General features: G+C 35.2%; 1 protein-coding gene across 4 annotated transcripts in view; it reads right to left on the minus strand.

The window, feature by feature from the left end:
- LOC138336877 (tetratricopeptide repeat protein 41-like) overlaps window positions 1–26,952 on the minus strand; it is a 46,561-nt gene that overhangs the window by 11,862 nt on the left and 7,747 nt on the right. The window contains exons 1-19 of one of the 4 annotated variants that reach the window (XM_069286483.1): window positions 25,727–25,881; window positions 24,611–25,459; window positions 23,694–23,898; window positions 22,721–22,941; window positions 22,275–22,435; window positions 21,436–21,883; window positions 20,874–20,900; window positions 19,293–19,532; window positions 15,877–15,930; window positions 13,186–13,390; window positions 12,613–12,769; window positions 12,063–12,251; window positions 11,480–11,585; window positions 11,106–11,242; window positions 10,354–10,552; window positions 9,886–10,036; window positions 9,150–9,299; window positions 8,733–8,839; window positions 8,199–8,291 (exon numbers count right to left, since the gene is read on the minus strand). In XM_069286483.1, the coding sequence (XP_069142584.1) occupies window positions 8,199–8,291; window positions 8,733–8,839; window positions 9,150–9,299; window positions 9,886–10,036; window positions 10,354–10,552; window positions 11,106–11,242; window positions 11,480–11,585; window positions 12,063–12,251; window positions 12,613–12,769; window positions 13,186–13,390; window positions 15,877–15,930; window positions 19,293–19,532; window positions 20,874–20,900; window positions 21,436–21,883; window positions 22,275–22,435; window positions 22,721–22,941; window positions 23,694–23,898; window positions 24,611–25,403 (3,643 nt within the window). In that variant the 5' untranslated portion in view covers window positions 25,404–25,459; window positions 25,727–25,881. Of the gene's footprint in view, window positions 1–8,198; window positions 8,292–8,732; window positions 8,840–9,149; window positions 9,300–9,885; window positions 10,037–10,353; window positions 10,553–11,105; window positions 11,243–11,479; window positions 11,586–12,062; window positions 12,252–12,612; window positions 12,770–13,185; window positions 13,391–15,876; window positions 15,931–19,292; window positions 19,533–20,873; window positions 20,901–21,435; window positions 21,884–22,274; window positions 22,436–22,720; window positions 22,942–23,693; window positions 23,899–24,610; window positions 25,460–25,726; window positions 25,882–26,952 lie in introns of those variants that run through there. The other 3 variants (XM_069286482.1, XM_069286484.1, XM_069286485.1) reach the window with 3 other exon arrangements.

Consider the following 26,952-nt stretch of genomic DNA (forward strand, 5'->3'; position numbering starts at 1 on the left):
AAGTACAAATCCCTCTGATCAGCTGATATTGGGTCCCAATCAATATTCTGGTGTTGATTTAATTTCCAATTGTCGTACAAATCCAGTCATGTAATCATACACCCCACACACGCTAGCGGCTGTGACGGGCGGCCATCTTTTATACCGAGTCATTAGAGCATGTCAGATTAACTATCGATCTGTACTGATGTTACAATCTGTCCAACGTCACACGCTATGGTCACGATCCAGACACGGTTAATCTGAAACCTTACACTGCCTACCCCCGTTCAAACAACTTAAAGATCAGACAGACAAGATTTGTCAAATCTGAAAAAAATATTCATCAAACATGTACCAGAATATGTTTTACAATTTGATATTAAAATAGATGTGTTAAGACGATTCCTTAGATTTTTAATTACAACACCAATTTTGATAAAGTGTTAGAGCGAACAATCAGACAACGATGATAATTTTCCTAATCAGTATTTAGAATTCATTCTTTGTGCTGAGTGAAGGAGGATTGTAAAGGATTTTTATCATTATAATTGTCAAAAATAAAACATTACAAACCTGAGCCTTTGTAATAATAACTAGAGCTATAGGTTGTATATGACAGAATTGATCAATTCATCTCCGTAAGTTTTATAAAACCATGTAGATCTCTATTGATGAAAATTTAAGAAATATTTGGCTGGAATCAGGCAAATTCAGTTACCGGTATACAACTGTGAGTTACCGGTATACAACTGTGAAAAAACTTATAAAAACTTTCTTTGTTATTTTTTGTTATGTATGGTATTTTTTTCTATCCTTGATTTTGACAACTAAATTAAAGTAAACTTTCACAATTTTAAGAAGAAATTAAAAAAAAAAAACAACAAACAAACAAACCAAAACCACTTATTTATATCAGAGTCTTAGTTAAGAGTCTGAAATACATATCTTCAAATCAGGGCCTATTACCCTTCATATCAGTAACTCAGACATTCAAATTAACCCCCATGCGGTGCATTTAAAATTGAGTGAAAAAATTGAAATATTCAAATTTTGGCAGATACTGCTAAATATCCAGTCTTCATTATTAAAGTACTAAAATGAATAGAATCTGACGTCACACCAAAGCCATTGTTTATTCTGGTGTTGTGTAATCAATGTAGAGTGTACCTGTCTAGGTTCAGAAACATTGAAGTTCAGATTAAATATTTACTTTTATGAAGCATTCTCTTTCATCTCCAACATTCCCATAGAAAATACATCCTATTGCTTTACCCAATATGTAACAATGTATCAGTGCCAGGAATCATTTCGCCATTAAGTATAAAAATAAAAATGTATGAAAAATCCAATGTGATGGATGACTATTCTTGTTAGCGTCACGGTTAAAATTGTTTGATCTAATTTACCTTTCACATAATCGATATTCACTTTATAAAGGATTACGTTCAGTCGAGCACAACAATAAAAACCCAATTTCACCTCGGCTAGATTAGATGGTTTAGCCAACAATCTTCGATAGAAATTACCATATTTAACGTAAATAGCCTCAAGGGTGCTGCAAAGAAAAAATTGATCAAAGAACTAACAAGGCCTATTCCATATTCCAAGTCACAGAATTGATTTAAGGCATGAGCTATAATGAATTTAGTATTGTCAGAAAATAATGAATTTGTATTTACATAATACAGGCAGCATATGTATAGAGTCACAAAGCTTGTGACAGCTAGAGCTCTCCTCTTAATGCTAATGGAGTGACATTTATAGTAATTTTTACATGTGAATGTCCCTCGAAATAATGAAAGTGTCGTCCCGACAACACTATACAGTAATTGTTGATAGGTAGCCTGACCTTGACCCGAAGGTCAAATAATTAGGTTTAAGTCAATAACTTTGAAATCATAACAACAAAACTATAATTTTGTTTTGTGATGTAGCATGTACATGAACTGGTCATCATGACAAAGAAAGGTTTGTATTTATAAGAACATGGGTACTTATTGGGAGAAATTCGGTAGACAGAGCTCCTTTATAATGGTAATTGTAGTAAAAAAGTCATCAGACTGATTTCCGTAATCTCTATGTAGAATTAATGGAACTTTGATGTCTACATTAGACTGTGCCTAAACATACTGTAAATACCATACAGTTTTGTACACGTTGACACAGAAGACGTCAGAAATACCCTCCACAGATAGCTGTCAAATAAAGACCATTAAAAGACCACCAGCTCACAATGGTTGAGAAAATAACAAGTCTGTATACTTGCAGCTTCAAAATTTTATTGATCTAAATGTCATATGATTGATATTTGAATATGTTGTTGAGTTTGGTAGCCAATAGCTACTGTAAGAAGACGTCTCTTGTTGACACTAAACCCAACAAATAGACCTTTGTTTTGGGCACTATTTTTTAAGTGTGTCTTTCACTCTAAAATAATGGCCAGAACTGGAGTCTGAAAAAAAATATCCTAGAAAAGTGGAAAAAAAAGTTAGGGTCGGGGGTGAAAATTTAGAGTCGGTTGGGTAACCCTAAAAAGACATATCATTTTATTTGACCTAATAGATTGTCATGCATGGACTACTTAGCAATAAAGCAATCAAAAAATCAAAACGCTACCATAGTAAGTATAATATACATGTATAATCTGATTGGTACATTAATCCAATCATTGTTAAGTAAACCAATACAGGTTACAGTGGTCCAGAAACCATAATATGTATGTACTTAATTATAGATTTCATTGCTGAACTATAGCCCAAAATTGTAATATTTTGGGAAAATATTTCAATTATATTATCCATCGTATATTTCAACAACATCCACGTACATAGTTTTTTTTTCTTACTGAAATGTACATTCTATATACACAAACATGTAATTTATGCACAGAGAAAAGGATTATTGCATTGTTGGAAAAACTCATATCTCTTGGATCAAGAACTTTTCGCCTGAAGAAAAGTGGTGAAACTGGGCTCTACACACTGTGTTGCAAAAGGCCCCACTTTGCTCCTATAGGGAGAATACTGTTGGTTACATAAGGGAATCTCCAGGAGCATCTGAGGTTTCAGAATTCAATATTGTTCTCTTTGTTACAATCATTACCTCACATGTCTGCCAAAGATCTTTATTGGTCTACCGGTACTTGTTGTCGTAAAGAAAAATTTTAAAAGATTTATTGTCGGAAACGGAGATAATCCAGATTACAGGAACATTTAAAGGCAGGGAACTGTAGAGTACCACATAGAGCTTTTAAAGCTAAAAGGACCAACAATAAATCTGTCATGAAAGTAAATATAGGTGATGTAAATAATACATCCACTTGGGAGTTCTTTAAAATAGGCTGTTACCGTAAGTAGTAACAATCTTTATGGGTTTTAATCTTATGAAAACCACCTTACAATTGCCAATCACACTATCAGGAGCTTACTGGCAAACTTTTGATAACCTGGTTAGGGAGCTTACTGGGCAAACATTTATGATAACCCTGGGTACCTAGGGAGCTTCCTGGCAAACATTTTGAAAACCCTGGGTACCTAGGGAGCTTACTGGGCAAACATTTATGATAACCCTGGGTACCTAGGGAGCTTACTGGGCAAACATTTATGATAACCCTGGGTACCTAGGGAGCTTCCTGGACAAACATTTCTGATAACCCTGGGTACCTAGGGAGCTTACTGGACAAACATTTCTGAAAACCCTGGGTACTTAGGGAGCTTACTGGACAAACATTTCTGATAACCCTGGGTACCTAGGGAGCTTACTGGACAAACATTTCTGATAACCCTGGGTACCTTAGGGAGCTTACTGGACAAACATTTCAGATAACCCTGGTACCTAGGGAGCTTATTGGACAAACATTTCTGATAACCCTGGGTACCTAGGGAGCTTACTGGACAAACATTTTTGATAACCCTGGGTACCTAGGGAGCTTACTGGACAAACATTTCTTATAACCCTCTGGTACCTAGGGAGCTTACTGGACAAACATTTCTGATAACCCTGGGTACCTAGGGAGCTTACTGGACAAACATTTCTGATAACCCTGGGTACCTAGGGAGCTTCCTGGACAAACCTTCTGATAACCCTGGGTACCTAGGGAGCTTACTGGACAAACATTTCTTATAACCCTGGGTACCTAGGGAGCTTACTGGACAAACATTTCTGATAACCCTGGGTACCTAGGGAGCTTCCTGGACAAACATTCGATACCTCTGGTATGATAACCCTGGGTACCTAGGGAGCTTACTGGACAAACATTTCTGATAACCCTGGGTACCTAGGGAGCTTACTGGACAAACATTTCTGATAACCCTGGGTACCTAGGGAGCTTACTGGACAAACATTTCTGATAACCCTGGGTACCTAGGGAGCTTACTGGACAAACATTTCTGATAACCCTGGGTACCTAGGGAGCTTACTGGACAAACATTTCTGATAACCCTGGGTACCTAGGGAGCTTACTGGACAAACATTTCTGATAACCCTGGGTACCTAGGGAGTTTACTGGACAAACATTTCTGATAACCCTGGGTACCTAGGGAGATTACTGGACAAACATTTCTTATAACCCTGGGTACCTTGGGAGCTTACTGGACAAACATTTCAGATAACCCTTGGTACCTAGGGAGCTTATTGGACAAACATTTCTGATAACCCTGTGTACCTAGGGAGTTTATTGGACAAACATTTTTGATAACCCTGGGTACCTAGGGAGCTTACTGGACAAACATTTCTTATAACCCTCAGTACCTAGGGAGCTTACTGGACAAACATTTCTGATAGCCCTGGGTACCTTGGGAGCTTACTAGACAAACATTTCTGATAACCCTGGGTATCTAGGGAGCTTACTGGACAAACAATTCTGATAACCCTGGGTACCTAGGGAGCTTCCTGGACAAACCTTCTGATAACCCTGGGTACCTAGGGAGCTTACTGGACAAACATTTTTGATAACCCTGGGTACCTAGGGAGCTTACTGGACAAACATTTCTTATAACCCTCAGTACCTAGGGAGCTTACTGGACAAACATTTCTGATAGCCCTGGGTACCTTGGGAGCTTACTAGACAAACATTTCTGATAACCCTGGGTACCTAGGGAGCTTACTGGACAAACATTTCTTATAACCCTGGGTACCTAGGGAGCTTCCTGGACAAACATTTCAGATAGCCCTGGGTACCTAGGGAGCTTACTGGGCAAACATTATGATAGCCCTGGGTACATAGGGAGTTTACTGGACAAACATTTCTGATAACCCTGGGTACCTAGGGAGTTTACTGGACAAACATTTCTTATAACCCTGGGTACCTTGGGAGCTTACTGGACAAACATTTCAGATAACCCTTGGTACCTAGGGAGCTTATTGGACAAACATTTCTGATAACCCTGGGTACCTAGGGAGCTTATTGGACAAACATTTTTGATAACCCTGGGTACCTAGGGAGCTTACTGGACAAACATTTCTTATAACCCTCAGTACCTAGGGAGCTTACTGGACAAACATTTCTGATAGCCCTGGGTACCTTGGGAGCTTACTAGACAAACATTTCTGATAACCCTGGGTATCTAGGGAGCTTACTGGACAAACAATTCTGATAACCCTGGGTACCTAGGGAGCTTCCTGGACAAACCTTCTGATAACCCTGGGTACCTAGGGAGCTTACTGGACAAACATTTCTTATAACCCTGGGTACCTAGGGAGCTTCCTGGACAAACATTTCAGATAGCCCTGGGTACCTAGGGAGCTTACTGGGCAAACATTATGATAACCCTGGGTACATAGGGAGTTTACTGGACAAACATTTCTGATAACCCTGGGTACCTAGGGAGTTTACTGGACAAACATTTCTTATAACCCTGGGTACCTTGGGAGCTTACTGGACAAACATTTCAGATAACCCTTGGTACCTAGGGAGCTTATTGGACAAACATTTCTGATAACCCTGTGTACCTAGGGAGCTTATTGGACAAACATTTTTGATACCCCTGGGTATCTAGGGAGCTTACTGGACAAACATTTCTTATAACCCTCAGTACCTAGGGAGCTTACTGGACAAACATTTCTGATAGCCCTGGGTACCTTGGGAGCTTACTAGACAAACATTTCTGATAACCCTGGGTATCTAGGGAGCTTACTGGACAAACAATTCTGATAACCCTGGGTACCTAGGGAGCTTCCTGGACAAACCTTCTGATAACCCTGGGTACCTAGGGAGCTTACTGGACAAACATTTCTTATAACCCTGGGTACCTAGGGAGCTTACTGGACAAACATTTCTGATAACCCTAGGTACTTAGGGAGCTTACTGGACAAACATTTCTGATAACCCTGGGTACCTAAGAGCTTACTGGACAAACATTTCTGATAACCCTGGGTACTTAGGGAGCTTACTGGACAAACATTTCTGATAACCCTGGGTACCTAGGGAGCTTATTGGACAAACATTTCTGATAACCCTAGGTACCATACAGCCAAATGACTGACAATCACAGGTACCTAGGTAGCTTACAGCCAAATTACTGACAATCACAGGTACCTAGGGAGCTTACAGCCAAATGACTGACAATCACAGGTACCAAGGGAGTTTACAGCCAAATGACTGACAATCACAGGTACCTAGGGAGCTTACAGCCAAATGACTGACAATCACAGGTACCTAGGGAGCTTACAGCCAAATTACTGACAATCATAGGTACCTAGGGAACCTACAGCCAAATGACTGACAATCACAGGTACCAAGGGAGTTTACAGCCAAATGACTGACAATCACAGGTACCAAGGGGGCTTACAGCCAAATAACTGAGCATCGCATGTACCAAGGGAGTTTACAGCCAAATGACTGACAATCATAGGCACCAAGGAAGTTTACAGCCAAACTATTCTCACAATAATAGGTTACATCAAGGGACTCATTAAACTGTTTTTAAACTAGGTTTACAAGATAAAATATTGTGACAACCATTCCCATTTGTTTCAATGTTCACAGTATGTAAACTAAGAACTGGTTTTAAAATAGCAAAAGTAACAAACATAAAATATTCATTTTGTGTTAGGTGAATACATGTAGTTCCATAATCAGCATTTGGCCATTTTTATCAAATTAGCTTCAAAATGCTACCTCGATCCTTTTATCTGGACTAAGGGGAAATAACTCCCCAAATTGTTTTTCAAGTGCTTAAAACTTCACAAGTCTATGTGCTGATAGTCACTTAAACAAGATCACAACAGTTACCTCCCTTCAATATCAATTAGCATGTAATCCAACTACTGGATATAATTGACTCCAGGTTGAAATTAAGTAAACTGTTTTTGCATTTCAGATCTCACTATGAGAAAATTATATGGATTTTGTCATAAAGAGGAACACTCAGCTTTATAATGTTCATTGAACATCTGCATATTATTAGTAATATAAATTGTACAGAGCGGCAAATCAAAATTGTGTACCTATGTTATATTCATGGCAAACAGAATTGATCAAAGTCTACCATTTTACTGCGAAGAAAACACAGTTAGATTAAGAACTCACATTTTGATACATACAATGTAGGTATACATTGTGGAAAGATACATCTCAATTACAGCGACAGAGATCGGCTGAGTTTGAAGGAGCTTTACACTGAAAGCATCCATCCCAAGCTTTTCCACAAAGGTTGTAGAGATGTTCAATTATTTTTCCACATAAGAAGTTAAAAAAGTACTTTAATGTGTACTTTGGTAAACTATTATATTTACTGATAATGAACGAACCATTTTCCATGTCCCAAAAAGCTGAACAATAAAAGCACTGAAATAGCCTATGGTTAAGAGTCAGCCAGGGGAGATAACTCCAAGCCTTCATTACACAAGTCTTTTTTATGTTGTAGAAATGAATTAGCCAGATCAGGCCAACTGGATTTACACTCTTCCAAGAATATAAGTCTTCCCAGAAATCTTCCAGCTTACAGATGGAAGAGTTTCCAGAAGCAGAATATATAAATCGAGTAAACGTAAGTTATATTCTAGAATCAACTTTCACAAGACATTGTCTATTCACTTAGGAATGAATTGGCCATAGGAGAGAACTCCAACACTTCATTACAAAAATAAAATCTTCTAAAGACCCAGGAATATATTGGCCAGGGGAGGCTACCACAAGCCTTTCTAACAAAAGAAGTCTTAATATGAAACAGAAATACTGTGACCTAGGGAGTCACAAGTTTTATCTAAAGGCTTACCTAGATGTGTAGTATTAATGTCCAGTGCCCGTTGTAATAATCTGACCGCTTCACCCTTGGCACCCTGGCTGGATTCTTCTTGTATCAGTTTTGCTGCAAATCAAACAAAATAATTTAACTTCACTTTTGTAAAAAGAAATGTATCAATTTTGGCCTGTTGTTTCCAGCAGAGACAGCTGCTAAAGTAAGATTTTCAATAATTGTTTATAGGTTTTCTCTTATAAGATCAGACAAAACCACACCCAGAAAATGTATACTCCAGTATAATTATTTACTCTATTAATAATTAAATGAAAATTGTAAAAACATACAAAAAGTTATTACAACCAATGTCATTTGAATAAACATAATGATTATAGTTTTCCTGTTAAAATTTTGCAACAATCCTTTACAAAAAAAAACCAAACAAACAAACAAAAAAACAAATGAGTTGAAATTTTTTCAAGACATTGAACTACAAGGTCTACTGCCATAGGTGATTATAAAGAAAGCATAAACTACAGAGCCAGAGCTTAGAGTTGGTGGTGTACATGCCTAGTTCTATGAGAATGTCCGACACAGATAAATGAGTTGTGCCCAGGCAGGACTCTCGGATCTCCAACGAACGTCTGTATACTGTCTCAGCTGCCACCTTGTCATAACTTTAAAACAGAAAATATCATGATAATATATTTTTTTAATAAGTAACCTTAAAAAAGAAAAAATATAGATTCAGATTGTTTCAATTAAGCTTTTGATTTTCTTATATTACAAAAGAAAAAAAACATTTTTAAAGCAGGAGTCAAAAGACTTTATTTCATTATCATGTTGTTTTTTCAATTCACTATACACAATTAGGAATAATAATACTCCTGTACTTGTATAACAAATTAAAACAAGCTCAACATTTAGAATCAATACTTGACTCCACTTATGCAACAAGCAAAGATTTTCCAGTCTCAAGATACACACCCTCGGATATTTTTAGGATTTCCCATAATGCCTGCCAGAGCGTACAAGACATCTGCCACCAGAGGGTGTGTCCGTCCGTACCACTGTTCCCGAATGAGAAGAGACTGACGTAGACAGCTCTCTCCTAACAAGAACTCAAATTGCTGGGCCCTTAAAACATTAGAAAGTCAAAATGTAAACAAAATCCTTATCAAGATCAAACTATTCACTTGCTGTTGTCTTGTTGAATCTTAAAACATCAACGGTTAAGAGGAGATAACTCCTAAAGCTACCGTATTTTTGCACGTATTGTGCGCACTTTTTTTGATAAATTATCAAGTGAAAAGTTGGGGTGCGCATTATACGCAAGTACTACAGGCCCTGAGTCAGGATCATTGACCGGCAGGTCCAAGCTAAAGTGTGCAGTAGCCTAATCATGTTTTTAATTAATTTCAATAATAATCTCTTTCTGCCTTGTATAAAGAAGAGTTCAAAGGTGGTAACAGGGTTAAATGGGTTAAAAGGAATGCCACAATGTATGCTGATAACAAGATATAATATGGCCAAATTCTATATATGGATAAAAATCATCTTGTTTATAAACTGAATAATCATAAATGGTTTTGAGTTGGAGATTCATTACCAGGGATTTGGTAACTTTCTGAGTTGAATTGATTAACTTTTATTTTACTGATGACATGGTCAGCTATCTTGAGAACATAAATAATTTCCCAGCAGGATTTAACCTATGACTGACCTGAGCATGCCCTGGTTGTAGAGGATGGTGGCCCTTGTTGCTAGGTTACCACAGCTTGTCACACAGTCCAGGGCCTCGTTTAGTAAATCTTCAGCACTCTCCAGGATCCCTTGTTGTAGCCTCAGGTGACCATGATGATTCAGCAGTCGACCTATTAAAACCAATAATATTTTCATTATTTTTTTTTTTGCTATCTTAAGAATCAAACTTGTCAATTCATGTAATATATCCTAGGGTTTACGATCATATTTTTGTCTTTGTAAATAGTTTCATTAAGAATGCATAACTAAAGCTTTGACAGAAGAACAGTAAACATATGATTGTGCATAAAAGTCCCTGATTATTACATCTACATCATTAGCTGGTGAAGTTTTAAACCCGCTGAGGTCTTTTGTGAGGAAGAAATAATAACTCCTATAGATCCTCTTGAAATGTTTTCACATCGTTTTAGCAGATCCAATCTTTTACCTTTCAGATTTGTAATCTCATAGTATTTCGGTGTTCCTTCTTCTATATCTAGGTCGGAGATGTCCATGACAGTTCGGAGAGCACGTCGGAACCACTTCTCCGTCTGTTCCATATTGTCATCCACTTCCTTACTGAACTGTCCAAGCATCTCTTGGACACGTGCGTGCAGCAGTTGGTCCTCCTCAGACAGGGGGTAGTTCTGATCAATTCAAACATTTTAGTGATTAAGTTGTCACTTACTATAAATATATACCATATTTAATTCAATAATTAAAACATTCCTTTTAAAGCAGCAATAGCTGCCAAAGCACAAAAATATATTGCATTATTTTATATTTTGCTTTACCTAGGATTCTGTAACAAGGATATTCTATATCTTCATTACTTAATTTGGTATACTCATACATGTACTAAAATTTCCTTGTAGGATCAGGGCCAGAATACAAGAACATTTCTTAACTTTAAAGAATAACTTGATCTTATATTCTCCACAGGGTAGGCTCCATAACTTAAGATTTTTTTTTAACTTCTGTAAAGCTTTCTTATGGGATATTTCAATGGGAATTCGTTTAAGTTAAAGAATGTTTATGAAACTGGGCCCAGATTTTCAGGAGCTAGCACACTAATCTAAATACATACATTATTCATTAAACAGTGATTTCCATGTTTAATTAATGCCATGTAAGGAAATTATCTTCGATAAGCAAAAAAGTCTATGATATAAACATTATTAAAACTTAATTTTACTGTACCTTGTCCAGTTTGTCGTTGAGTGACCTACATATGGTCTCTGTGACCTTGCCGTGACCAATGTCCTTGAGAAAACAGGCTATAATGAAGGCCAGCTTGCCGTTAGATGAAGTCAGAACTGTCTCTTTTGGTCCCACATCTTAATTGATTACAAAATAATAATTAGTCAATAGATTATCATCAAAGACAGATTTCTGAATATTCTATTAAACATCCTACATGTACTTAAAAATATAAACATTTTAATATCATAATCTCATAATTTATTTTTCAATTTGACAATGTATAAGCCTTGCTTTCTAATGATCCATGAAATAGAGAAAGACGGTACTAAATAAAATTTAAAAATTGATGCCTGATATTGTTTTATAGTTACCTGATGTTATGCTGGTTTTACTCTCTGTTAAGAAGATTGTATCAATACCGTTGTGTGTCTCTGATATTGTAATCCTTGGCAGTTCATCATCTCCCTCCTCCCCATACTGTTAATGAGACAATATGTATAAAATCAACAAAAACCATGGGACCAATATCCAAGCTGAAGATTAAATATAACATCAGCAAAATATGCAAAAAGTTGTAGACATTAGATTTATATGGAACATTTTGATTAACATTACAAGGATATAATGACCAGGTGCTTCAGTGTACATTTTTTCCATCCAAAAACCTCACCTTCAAAATCTAGGTACAATCTGTCACAGATTTCTCAATAAACTTACATAAAAAAAAATTGCCATAAGTTACACATGAAGGTGACATGAGTTTTTGTTTGAGAAATGAGGGCTTGGATTATATCAAAATAAGTTGATTTAGCCCGATACCTTAATACACTGTTGCCTATCCACGACATTCACTTCTCATATTACAATCGTCACAATTGACCAAAAACTGAACACAATTGATCGCAACAAAACAATAACAGTAAAAATCACTGAATATCAGTTAATGATACCGACCCTAAAGCTGTCTGCTACACTCGATGTCTCCTCGATCACCGACAGTGTACGTTGTTCATGTGGCGATGAAGTGACGATCCGAGGTACGTTGGTGAAAGTATGAGGTCTGAATACTTCTCCATTTTCACCTGCTGTTGATATGGATAGTGCGTCTCCATTCTCACTGACCAGGACTGTATCATCACCGTTCTGTTGGGGGAAATTATGTTATACAATATATTAATTAAGTCCCTTTGTTTGCTCTAAAATGATCTATCAATATTGTATCATGAGTTGGTGGTTGGGTGGTGTAGTAGTTCACATTTCACCTAGCTGGCTGAGGTTCAATCTCCTGCACAGACGTGAAAAGGTCAGGGGTCACCTGCTTGATCACATAGTTTTTTCACAGCCCTAAGTCTAAAGCTATCTTATATATAGCCAAATTAATATGAAATCACATTACTTTTCTGATTATTGAGTGAGGTTTTATACAGCCTAAAAATTAGCTAGATTATCTTGCATTATGATGCTGACCAAGTTATGACGTAATTAAGATGATTTGAATTTTTACCTCCGAGTGGTCATCCAGGACACCCAGATTTGTTAGAAGCTGTGTGTAAGTGGCCGTAATGTCAATCCCTTGACCAGTCAAAACTGACCAGTAGTAGGCAAGGTCCAGTTTATTGGATGGACATTGCTTCTCTTCATTCAGGTAACCGTCTATCATTCTGTAAGCAAAGGGTGAGAAATATAAAATTACTACACCAACTAGACCTAGTATGTAAGTGTTTAGATCTTAGATAGTATGGTTCAGCAGGATAGCACTATAAGTTGGCATCAGTCATGCGCTGTCATTAGGAGACTCACTCTAATATACCATAGCCTCCTGTAATCTAATGAACAACCTTTATAAAATTTGGGCAAGTTAGCTATTATCAGATCAGAGAATTATCTGTATTATTGAGTAAAATTGAATTGAATTTGAAATGCATAAAAGATATAAATGGCCTCTCCTTGATATTCCAAGGTAGGAGGGGATGGGATGCAACAAGACAGGATGGCACGTGTCCCGATGTTGGAAAGACTACATGTTAACCGGATCCCATTTCATGGCAAGGACATATCATTATGTATTAAAACTTACACAGGGTCAGTGAGAACCTTGGAGAGTCCGTCAAAGTCGCCAGCCATCAGTAGCTGATGAGGAAGACCCAGTAAGATAAGGTCAGAGAAGGACAGTTGTTTGAAATACTTTGTCATGTGGGTATGGAACTTCTGTTTCTCTCCTCGCCACTCACGGTTAGCTGCGTCGTTACCTGTCACTTCAGAGCCCCCTGACTTGAATGAATCTGTACAGCAGAAAATCAGGAAATATTAAAGTTACATTTGAAAATTAGGAAACATTGAGGTTATCATTACATGTTTTTAATCATCTGCTTGTGTTATTGGGTATGGTTGTGATGTTGTGGCAAATTAACAGAATTAATTCATATAATAACCTAATCTTCTGTATATGAAGAAGAAACAAAGTCATTCTGAACACTTATAGCAGTCTCAGAAAATTTTCACAGTAACCAAGTTTGAATGCAACAATGTTAATTTATTAAGACTTTTTCCAGCAAATCTAACACAAAATATAATAATTATAATGGAAAAATGTTTCTAAATTCTTATCTTAAAATCCCTTCTATTTTTTTTACCACAAAAAAATCCATCTGAGTATCAATTTTAATATTACTACCACACTTTCTAGCTGTAAATTAAACACCAAACAAATCAGTGAATTAAACCTTCAACAAAATTCATTATACTACAGAAGCATGTGTGTCAATCTTAGACGATAAGCATGATAACAAGTCTAAATAATATTATCGACAATACAGTTGTACTATCTACTACTCAATTAATTCACCAAACAAAAACAAAATCTGCCCCAATTTCCATTTCTCCAGCAACTTAATAACTGTAACTGACTTTATTAGTGACTATCAATGAACTATTTGTGACATGAGCTTTCATTGGATAAAATATTATACAACACATATTGAACAATTCAAGGGAGACCACTTTTCACCTGTAAATACAAAATAGTGATAAACAATACAACATACTGAGTGACAGTTAGAAAAGCAGTTATTGTGATGCAAAAAGATTATTTATATATATTTTGTGATATACATATATGTGTATATACATTGTGTGCATGGTTTATATGCCTGTTAGGACAATGTATTCTGTATTTGTTTATTATACCAGAGTATCTACCCTTGCTGGTAGGTATTGATAGTGACATCATGTTTCTATGAGTGTAACATAATATTTTCAGAGAAAATGACATCATTTTCTGTCACAAAGTGGTGATGTCACAATCGATACCTACCCACAGGGGAGATAACTGTGTAATATGCAAAGACGGAATGGGTATTAAATATATAAGATATTGGTAGAATGTATAAGTTGTATATATTTTTACATATATGGTAGTTGGCATTATACAGAAATTTGGGACAACAGTTTAGGGAATGACAATTAAAACCCTTGAGGAATATAAACATTGGGATCAGAATATTGAGGATTTGATTCCTGTAAATAAAGGAAACATGGACGATATACCAGTAAGCAACACCAGACACCAGTCATAAGTTACTTGTATAATAACAGTAATCAATACCTGTCCTAGTCATCACCTCTGTATAAAGACCACCTGCTTAATAAGATCACTTTCTCAGGGTCCTAAATGGTCAATTACAACATAATTTAATGATTTGTTTTTGGTCCCTTGTGTGGTCTTAGACCAGTTTATAGACCAGTTTAACTATACATTTACCTTTCAAATGTTTCATCTGTGCAGGGCAACTAATTGAAAGCAGTGTCTTATATGCATGTTTTACACCTAACTATAATTTCTAGATCTATATAGATAAGTCTAACCAGTGACAAAAAATAAAATACCCTACACAATTAAAAAAAAAAAATTTCCTTCCCCAAACTACTGTGAACAGTAACACTACATGCATCAGCGGTGTTTAGCTACAATACTTCCTGAGAAATAAGCAATTGTGCAACATGACACGTGCCTTTATCAATAAAAGCATTTAAGATCATCTAAACTAAGGAAATCAAACCTGCTCTAAAACATGTTCTGACTTTCTTACAAGTTATCATAAAAAGAACTTTCATCATTAACATTATGTTAGCCTGCAATAGAAGCTGGATACATTACGACAGTTCTACAAAATATAGCTGGCAATTATGACAGTTCACACCAAGGCAACCTGGCCAACTGACTTGGTGCTCTCGCAGGTGTATCAAATGCTTGAGATTTGGAGTCATATCAGTACAAGGAAATGATGTTAAGTAAGTGTAAACCAGTTGAAAGCTCACTGAAAGATGGAGGTCAGGGGAGACAACTATAGATAAAAGGGGATAGCATTGTTAAAGAGAGATAATTCATTTATAGACTCATTACAGGACGGTAAACTAATGATATTTTATTGTTAATTTATGCTCAGATTATTCATGCTAAAGGAAATGTGTTCCATTTTCTATTTCAATTTTCTTCAAAAGGATGTAATTTTTTTGGACTTTTTTTTCCATGCAATAAAGTAATACTGAATGCGATTAAATCACTATATAAGTCTGTCTATTGAAAGATTCTGTCTTGTTGTCAAAAATCAGTGTTTTGTCAGGGTTACCTTAGCTGTAAGCTTTCATCAGGTTTACATATAAGTCATGACACACAGGCAGGTTACAGATTTACAGCCATTTACAGCCACACTGTGTTACAGTAATTACAGCCAACCTTGTGGTGTACATCAAAGTGTTACAAACATACTAATATTATACGCCCTTCGCTGATTCCCTTTGCTTTTCTTCCTTTTTGCTCGACCTATAGAAATCATATACGTCCAACAAAACCATTACCAATCATGCAAATTAGTGCTGGTCTTGAATAGCAAATTACATTCATTAATACACATACATGCAAATTAATTAATGACTTGTGACTATCTGAATATGGAAAGCATGGTGACATGCATAATTTTCACAAACATACTTTTCACAAACATAATTTTCACAAATAAAATTTTCATTAAAACAAATGTTACTAACTAGTATAACATATAGTTCTTGTGACGGGTTTAAGAACACAAAGTACATTTGTAATTGCCATATTAGGCTATGATATGAGTACAAAATTGTGATAATAATCTTTTACATGATGATGCGCCAACCATTCAAGCACAATAAATATAAAGGATGAGACAGCACAGAAAACAAAATCTTATAACTAAGAAATCAATCCTTAATGATGGCTACAGCTTAGTATTAATAATCAGAATTATCAAAATTGAAGTAAAACAATTTAATTTTTCAAAGTTTTTGTTTCTTACAGCTGATAACCTAAAGAAAACCATCCTAACCTAGCTTTATATAAAAGTGTACATGTACATGGTATGTGTGCCTGGCCTTTTATCTAATGACATAAGTATAAATAGAACACCTAGACATAGAAACCACCTGTCATTAAGGTTGGTATGTATATATAGAGAGAGCAAAAGAGAGTGAAAAAAATATCATATGATACGAAAATAAATACTTTTAGAATATAGAAATGTATGCTTGTTCTTATTTTTATGCATCTGCCGTATTTTCATGGATCAAAGTCCAAGGGGAGATAAACTAATTTTATCAAGGTTATAATACATGACTATAATTACCAGTCCCATAATACTTGATGATGTTGGTACTAACAACTGTATCACTATCTCAACAATGACATTAGTATATCTAAGGGGAGGTAACTGGGACCATATGTGTGAGAAACGATTAGAGAACCTGGTACAGACAGTTGGTAGACAACCTTGAGTGCAGATGTACCATCAAAAAGATTATGTAATGCAGAATTGTGTAATCTGCAGAAAACACGGACTGATCCTAAATTCTGTGTGAGCGTTCTCTAGAGTACTACCTGTGGTGTACCACAGATACTGGTGGTACATTTTTATACCGTAAATATACCAAAATTATCCTCGTAAGGATCCTAAACTCTGTGTGAGCGTTCTCTAGAGGACTACCTGTGGTGTACCACAGATACTGGTGGTACATTTTTATACCGTTAATATACCAAAATTATCCTCGTAAGGATCCTAAACTCTGTGTGAGCATTCTCTAGAGTCCTACTTGTGGTATACCATAGTTACTCGTGGAACGTTTTTATACCGTAAATATACCAAAATTATCCTCGTAAGGATCCTAAATTCTGTGTGAGCATTCTCTAGAGTCCTACCTGTGGTGTACCAAAGATACTGGTGGTACATTTTTATACCGTAAATATACCAAAATTATCCTCATATGGTATCTAAACTCTGTGCGGGCATTATTCTCTAGAGTACTACCTTTGGGGTACCACAGATACTCGTGGAACGTTTTTATACCGTAAATATACCAAAATTATCCCCGTAAGGATCCTAAATTCTGTGTGAGCATTCTCTAGAGGACTACCTGTGGTGTACCACAGATACTGGTGGTACATTTTTATACCGTAAATATACCAAAATTATCCTCATATGGTATCTAAACTCTGTGTGGGCATTATTCTCTAGAGTACTACCTGTGGTGTACCACAGATACTGGTGGTACGTTTTTATACCGTAAATATACTTAAAATTATCTTTAAGAGGGAGTCCTACTGTTAACACTAGTGGAACGTTTTTATACCGTAATACAGTATACCAAAATTACCCTAATAAGGTAGTCTTATCATGTAAATACTGGTGAAATCTTTATACCGGAAATACCGGTGGAAAGTTATGATACTTCTAAAGGAGTCCTACCTTAAAAAATGGTGATATCTTTATAATGTAACACATTTAAAATTATCCTTGTAACTGGACAGATGTAATTACTTATATTTTATTTCATGACATGCATTAAATTCCAATAAAATATTGGCAACAATTAATGATATACAGTAGGTAAATGTCTTTTTTTTTATTTCTGCATATTAATAGCATCATTGCCATATTTCAATTGTAACATAATTAGTTTTCTTTTATAAGTAAATCCCATTTGGCTGAGAATTTTCAATCAAATCTAATGACCCAAAACCTTGTTGTGCTTAAATTGCTTCCAACAGAAGGCATGTGGATTGTGCAGATTTTCACACACTAACTTTATAATACAAAACTGGAATGACATCAAACTGCATGTGTATGAAAATCCTATATCAAAATAGAATTCTTTGGACAACTGCCAATGCATTGAAAAAATAAGTCAAATATTCTGAATCGTTCAACTGACCAAGTAGAAACAATAAAATACAAATGTGACACAAATAAACACAATAGCTATACCAGATAATAGATTTGTTCATGCTAATTAACGAGATCACAATAATTGATTATGTCTAGCTTTACATCTTGTTATTATGTTGTTTACGATTATCATTTACACCCAATTAATTTAATGTTAATTCATTATGTCTTTTGTGTCGTAACAAATACATTTAGTTATGTGGGGCAGGTTGCTCTACTAACCTATTAACGATAGCTAGCAGTAAAAATTGTCTTAAAATGGGGATAAAATAAAGCATCAATGTCTGATTATCAATCTTCTAAAAAGAAATCGTTAATAATTTATAAATGTTTTTCCATAGTGTTCACAGGAAAGAAATTACATATACTTTTGAGTTTTGGTAAGAAACTGACATTTATTGTTGACAAAGAATTATATCCATATATATACACTGCGTATACAATCATTTTCTCAAAATTTTGTTGATTAGCTATAAGGTTACTATGGCAATTTGGGTTTTCATATTTCATTTTTCATTTTAATCAGACTGGATCTACAGGGTATGGTAGAAGACTTACTGGAACCCAAAGGAAACTACAGAAATGTGTACTGGTCCTATACATACGATAAGGGAACTATATATATACTGATGAATTATTTAAAGGTGAATTATTCTTTTATTTACAAACAAGAAAAACAAATATTTAGTCATTAATCCAATGTAAGCCAAAGCTAATGAATTAACAAAAATTAAAAAAAAAATTTTTTTTGTTAAAATGGAATATACTTTGAAAATTAATTTGTAAATGTAAATATTAAAATAAAACAGAAGACAAAATCATAACATATATGTTTCTAAAACAAGAAAATATCAAAATCCATTAAAATTAAAGACAAGTTCAAAGATATATCAAGAAACAAAAAAAAACTAAAATTAAAGAATAATATGCTTACGGAGTAAAACATATTCCACAATTTCCTTGAAGTGCTGATGGGTATACACAAGTCTCCCATCGGGACCCTCATACAGGAGATTTCCAAGGCACGTGCGGAACTGCAACCAATCAAACTTCTTCACAATGCGACTTCCTGTGTAGCCAAGCCTTTGCAGAAGTGCGAATAAATCAGTCTCAGTCAGACCCATTTTGGATACAGCAAAGAGTCGAAGAACATCGGGGACCCAGCCTTCAAACTCTGAAGGAAAGAAGTTAACTGATTATGTGTGTTTGTAACCATGGAAACTTGTGAACAGCCAATAGCTACAATTACAGTTGTAAAATGCTTTTGTCAACGTCCTGCAGTGTTGAGAAAATTTCTTGGAAACCCCTGACTTATCTAAAAAGCATTGGATATAGGGGAAGATATAGTCTTTAACTGAGCTAGAGTGTTTTTTATCTGAATAAAAATATTATCTTATATAGTATCCTATGGTATTGTTCCTGTGAGTAAAAACTGTTTTGTGACAAATGATTTGTTATCCACTTCTGTTTGCTATGAATAATGTGATGCACTTTACAATAATTCATGCTGTCACTACTTTGAAAAGACTAAAAACAATCTAAATTTTTCAATAATTTGTTTACTATATGCATACATAAACAACATATAAGGCAGCATAAATTTGATATTTTCTAGCTAATGTACTTTATAAAGAGCTAGTCATTCAATATATGCAATGCCAAGTAATATATTTCAAGACAAAATATAGCTAAATTGTCTGAAATAAAAAACAACAGGATTCATAAAATTTCACTCTATGGAACATAATGATTAAACGACATAACTGTTCCAAGAATTCATCCATTTATATGAAACTATGAAATACATTCTTAAATAATTTCTTTTTCAGTTATATTCATGCATACTCAAGCTCATTTTTCATCTAGTTTATAATTTTCATTCAGGTAATGGTAAATCATTTCTAGAATTCATTTTGGTAAAATAACATAACCTGTTACTTTGATATGGGTCAACATTTTGCAATTTTTACTGAAAATGAAAAAATAAAATTTGAGCATTTTTTTATTTTTGCGATCTGGTTTTCAGAGCTTTTATCATTCAACCATTTCTCAATATTTTACAGATCAAATTTCCTCAAATATAGCAATGTCACGAGAAACGAAAATTTCATCCGTGCATAAATATGACAACCATGTTATATAACATTTGTCAAATGCTTTATCTTTCCTTGCAACTCCATGTTAGTCAAACTTCAGACAATGTCAACATTTTGAACAAACCAAAACTTTAGGAATAACAGCAACATTAGATTATAATTTAATTTTCAGCACAGCTCTACTTCATACCCCGTCTAGCTACACTCAACTCAATAACAAACTACACGTTAATTCTGTACATACTATGTATGTTATATTTTCTCAATCAGAACTGGCATCAACACAGTAATTCAATATATCAAACATCATGCACAAATTTTCACATGTAACACAAATTTTCACATGTCACTAACACAAATTCTGCATTGTATCTAAAGCAATTCACTTGCAATCTGTTTGCATGAACAGAACTTTTTACCTTCTTTTGTTTTTTCTTGAACTGGAACTTTAAACACAAACAATATGCAACAATAGCAAAACAACCATTTGAAGTATTGGCATAAATTGAGGATTTTCTGATCAGACTTTATATGCACTTATCTTCCATTCAATGTTATACTGTGACATCATTATATTTCTCTGGTGTTTAATTTTTGTGGCTTTGTTTTTTTTTGCCAAAATCAATGAATTTATGTCCTTCACTTTGATCAGGTCTTTTAATTTTTCTCACTGTATTAACTAAAATTGAGCCCAATGAAAATAACTGATTACACAGTAATTGATTTTCAATAATTAGAGGAACAAGAACTAATAAAATAATATTTTATTCCTCAATGGAAAATTGACTTAAAATTAAATTTGTAGTGAACCTGACAATCTTAATATTTTAATGTAAAACAAATATCACTGGTTCATAGCTATAATAATGACCAATATACAGACAGATAACACGAGTACTGATGAAAAAATATTGAAATTTTATTCGAATCTAAAACAGTTCTTAACTCAAGAGTTCTTAAAAGGGATGTAACTCTACCTACCTAATTCTGGCTCAAGTTCTGTTGAATCTCCATATAGGTTTTCTTTCTGCCAACTGTAGTCCTTGGTCCAGCGTTGGAAACAATGGATACAGAACTCTCGAAGGGAAGCACAATTGTCGTAAACATCGTCCAGATACTGCGTCAGATGTATGTGCACATTAAACTCCTGCATTTCGTTACACAAAATGTTAAGATAAAGTAAATTGTTGCAAGCCTTCAGGGAATGAATGTTTTCAAAGTCAACTGGTTTGAGGTAACAGAAGTGATGCTGCATGTGTGCTTCTAGGAAGTTTGTGCGAAGTTTATCAGTATTGAGGAGCGGTACAGGTCGTAACACAATGTCGCGGCGACTTGTCATGGCATGATACGACAAATCAGAGCGACATGTCGTACAGATTATACGACATTGTGGAGGTAGAGGGAAGGGCAGCCATTTAAACTCCTTTATCTGAAAGTAAGATGTGTAATCATACAATGAGAAATCAAATTATCAGAAAAAGTAAATTTGATAACAATAGATATCAATATAGTTGCTTGATTTAATAAATGGACCATATCCCTTGATGCAACAAACATAAGAACAGTCAAACCTGTCAATAAAGACAATCCAAGAGACTTGTCAAGAAGTCTTTATGCACACATCAAATTATGTTGAAACTCACCATTTTGAAACTTTTTTGAAAGTGGCTTATTAAACTGGTGCTCTTTATACAGAGGTAGTCGCTAAGGGATGTTTGATTGTAACACTAACCCCGGTATATGAATCTTCAATTCAGAAAACAATCACTAAAGTTAACTTTTCATTGATAGGCGAATTAACTTAGAAGACAAATTTTTACCTGTCTGTTAGTTTGGCTAAGAGTGAGTCCGAGTTCATCTATTCCGTCCAAAACAATAACACAGGGGCCTAGAGAGAGTGCCGACACAAACGCCTGTGATACTTCCTCAAAACTCCACGGCTGATCTTCCTCAGTAATCCGTGGCTTATCCACTGCTGTGTCTGTCAACAGATAGTGACATATGGATAATGATTTAATTCTCAATAAATACATTTCTTGGGTTGATAAAACAATGTATCAACCTAATCATAAGTCTGTAATTGTACAATAATAAATATACCTAATGTTTTCAGCTTTCAAATAGGTCATAATTTCTAAGTGCATTCAATGCTTTTAAAATTTGTATTTGAGGCCTTAAACCAATTCTGAACATGAAGAAAAAATGATGACATATTGTAAACACTCTATACAAAATTCTACATTCAGATGAAGGACTATGATTTTACCTGGCCTAAGGTATTCCTCCCGTAGCTCCTTGATGCACTGTTTCAGGAACACGGCGATGTTCGTACTACGGTGACTACTACCGACAAAATGGCTTATGACCTTGAGGTCAGGGTGGTTGGCCATGAACCCTGGTAACCAGTTGGCCATGATCGTGCTCTTACCACTGCCACGGTCACCATGTATCAGCATCATCGACTTATACTTGACTTCCTGTGGTTTCCTTGGAGGTGAAAGAAAGTGAGTTGGGTGTTTATTAGGGCAAATACAGTTTTTGAAGGAGATCAACCATAACTTCATTAATTAAAGAATAGATCTGCTAATTGTTCAGCAGTTTGTGTATTTAAACTATGCAGCACTTTTAAAAGTGGCAGAAGTGCTTTTATTTCTGAGTAAAAATTATTCATATACACCTTGGGGCATCAAAACTCAATACAATTAAACCATGGTCTACAATTCTCTCCAAAGTATACACCCCGGTACATACATGTAAATATGTAATCTTTAGAGGATACACTGACAAAAAGAAAGGTTTATTTGTTTTTAATTGGTACTTTTCTGCTGAAGAACAATTATTGTATTGTTAAATTTTTCCACCTTGGGGAGATCAACACACTTCCATTGTCTAAATTTTTATTTATATTTGAACAATAACTGTATTGTAAAATCTCAAATTTGACAACTCATCTCTACAGACTAATGACTGACTGGATATATTAGTACTTGAATGTATTTAATTAAACTGTACAGTACAGTGTATTTGCAACTAATTATACTTATCAAATCAGATATCATCTAAATTGAAATTTTCTTCTGGAAAAAAATACTCACCCTTGTAAAGCCTTAAAGGAACATCAAATCTACATTAAAATCCTGGACTGAAACATTTGAAAAAGTGCTTTGAATTTTTTTTTTCAACATGAATTTGTCAATTTTTGAAACAAAATAACTTAACCATAGTAGTTTATTACTTACTTCTTTTTTAATTTTGTCACGATAGAGTATGACTTAAATCTATCCATTTCTTCCTGTTCTTCCTCCGGAGGATCGTCCAATGCTTCCTTGGCGAACGCCGTCATTTCATCGTGGAGAGTCTTTATGTCTATAGAGTTTACAAACACCTGACGACGGCTGTCTGAAAACATCGCATTGCTTACCCATTCCTGGTAGTCCTCAGTTTCTGATAAAGTAATAACATAAAATATAGAAGACTTGTACACTTGAATGGTAGCTAGTTGAGAGGTGAAGGCCATTTAAGTCAGAAGTCAGTAAAGTCAGGAGTATACATGCCTTTTTTCTGCAAGATTTGGGGTCGTATTTTGCCCCATTCCCAATGGCAAAGCCTTTACTAGTAATTCAAGCCAAAATCAAAGTAATTTAAAAATTATCCAAACATTTTAGACGAACTAATTATAAGTCAATTATTACATCAAATATTTGTGTATTTGCTTTAGAAAGGTACTACACAGGAAATAAATGATCCTAATGCAATTCCATTTCATTCGCATTTTATTATTTTTTCCAAATCTTGATTTTGTCATATATCTTTCCAAGTGAAAAAAAAAATTGGACTGTTATGCCAGGTAAGAGCCGGAATTGTATCAAGAAGAAAGTTTTATTCAAATACATATGTAGTCAAAATAAAATTATCAATTCAGATTTCAAATCTTTTTCTCAGGCAAGTTTGGGTACAAAATACACCACCCATGCAAGAATAGTTTCAAAAGAATCCCAAATCTTTTTTTCAAAATGAAAATCTGAGTAACTATATATAGCTATTGGATTCTGTGATGTAGAAAGTCAATTGTGCTTTCATGATAATCATCAGTTTGAATATCCTTTCCCTAACCATAAATGATGAAAATTTATGTAAAAACGTTAATGCTACTTACCGAGTGTTGACACAGGATATTCCAGTGGAGGGTACACCAGATCTATGACCCTTGTCCAGTCCTTCAGCACATGGACCCCTAACTCTTCTAGCACTTTAAAATATTTAACAGGTAGTCCTTTGTTAACAATCCTCTGCTTTAAATCCCTGATATTAAGATCAGCGTATTCATTAATAGGCAAGTATGGTTTGCTAAGTTTCTGTCGCGCTTCCTCCGACAAATGTCCAAATTTTTTATCCAGGTGTTCGGGCTGCCGAAAATAAAAATGGCAATATTCACAGTCATTGAGAAATGTGGCATGGATGATTTCTAATTCGGTGAGACTGTTGTTCTGGTGATGTTCCTGTAGGACCCACTTATACCCGGCCGAAGCTGCCACCAGGTAATTCCGATCCAAAGCAGTTGCGTATTCAGGCAGTTGTGTGACTCTCTTTGGCAGTGCTGGTGAGTCTATGGGTCTATATGGACCGTACCTCTCACCGAGGAGGCACAGAAAATATGGTGAACACTTACAAATATACTCAAGGTTTAGCCTCAACAAATGTCCTGTGGCAAATTGGTCGTCTTGAATCCCCCAGGAAATATCCACAGGTGAAAATCGGCATCCACGCATCATACATAACTCGTTGATTTGTGGGAATATTTTCTGACTTAAAAATTCACGTTCTTCTGTGAAATCATCAGGCGTAGAGCAGACGAACGGTTTGATGGATTTTCTGAGGGAGTATTTTTGAGGTGGGGCGACTGCAACGATCCCTTCCTCCTCGTCAAGGAGGTTCCCTAACTGGACCATGCTCACTCAGGATTCAGCTTGACCAACGTCCATCCCTAACTGTTCAGCCAGTCCATCTGTCAAACAGAAAAATGATAACCAAAAATTCAATAAAACATCCCACAATACATGAGCAATCACCTATAAGCAGTTTCTGGTGGTCCGAGAAAATCAATTTCAACATAAATTGTCCTGTGTATATAGACCATTTGGTGATATCGCATGGTCTTTATAAGCAGGTTTCACTATATCAATATCAAAATATAAATACACCAAAATATAGATACACCAAAATATAGATAAACCAAATTATAGATACACCAAAATATAGATAACTTACCTACCGAAACCATTTCATGGAATTAAACACCAAAGTCAAAATGTCACAGCGATTTCAGTGTTAGCAACACTCCAACACTCCAGGCTTCTAGCTACACTCCAGAGTTTACTGTCAAAACTTCATGACAGTGCTGACGATGATTACTAAAATGCTCACTCACAGATAAACTGCCTTTATATCCTTCAGAATTAAAATTTGTACACAACACTATACATCACCTTAAAGCAGTTTATCAAACCTGTTAACCCAAACACAAAGTTACCTTTTAGCAGAACATGCCTATCTAATGTATTAACACAAAAGAGTTCCCGAGTATCTCCACCCGATGTCCACGATACATTTAAATCTCCTGTATGATCCTATAAATTAAAGTTCTTAAACCCTAGATACATGGAAATGTGTGTTGTCTGACAAGACATGTTTGTACCTCCTCTTGTAGACTGTTTAATACAGAAAGTATACCTCGTATATTATAATCGTATCTATAGCCGTTTTAAGTTTACCTAGTATACATATACTTTCTGATAGACCTACGTCTACAAACACCAACATGTTATTCCGTACATGCATTATCAACATTATGAGAAATCAATTCTACCGCTTATGGATCAAGGTACTTTGTAATTAAAACATGTCTTATTAATATCTTTAAAATGTAGCCATTTCTTTACTTTTAATTTCTTTCTGTCTGTCGATAAACCTCATTTATCAAAACATGTCTTACTAATATCTTGTAGATGTAACCATTTCTTTACTTTTAATTTCTTTCTGTCTGTCGATAAACCTCATTTATCAAATCTTATTTCAATAACGCTTATGTGGTTGGCATGTTATGATGTTAAGATTACTTAAGAAATTGTGTATAATATTTCTAAAAGCTTGATATTATTGACTTTCTTAGCTTAGCACCTTACCAATCTTATTTCTATTATATACTACATAATTGAAGGCCTTTTGATATTTTTTGTAATCCTTGATATGGTATGATTGATTTAACGTCATATTAACAGCCACGGTCATTTAAGGACGTCCCAGGTTTAGGAGGTGGAGGAAAGCCGGAGTACCCGAAAAAAAACCCACTGACCAGCAATCAATATATCTGGCAACTGTCGAACGTGGAATTTGAACCCAGAAGTGGAGAGTTTATGGTAATATGTCAGGACACCTTAACCACTCGGCCACCGCTGCCCGTTCTTTTGATGAAATCATTAACAAATTCTAGAACCTACA

This window comes from Argopecten irradians, chromosome 12, assembly GCF_041381155.1.
Source record: "Argopecten irradians isolate NY chromosome 12, Ai_NY, whole genome shotgun sequence".
NCBI lineage: Eukaryota > Metazoa > Mollusca > Bivalvia > Pectinida > Pectinidae > Argopecten > Argopecten irradians.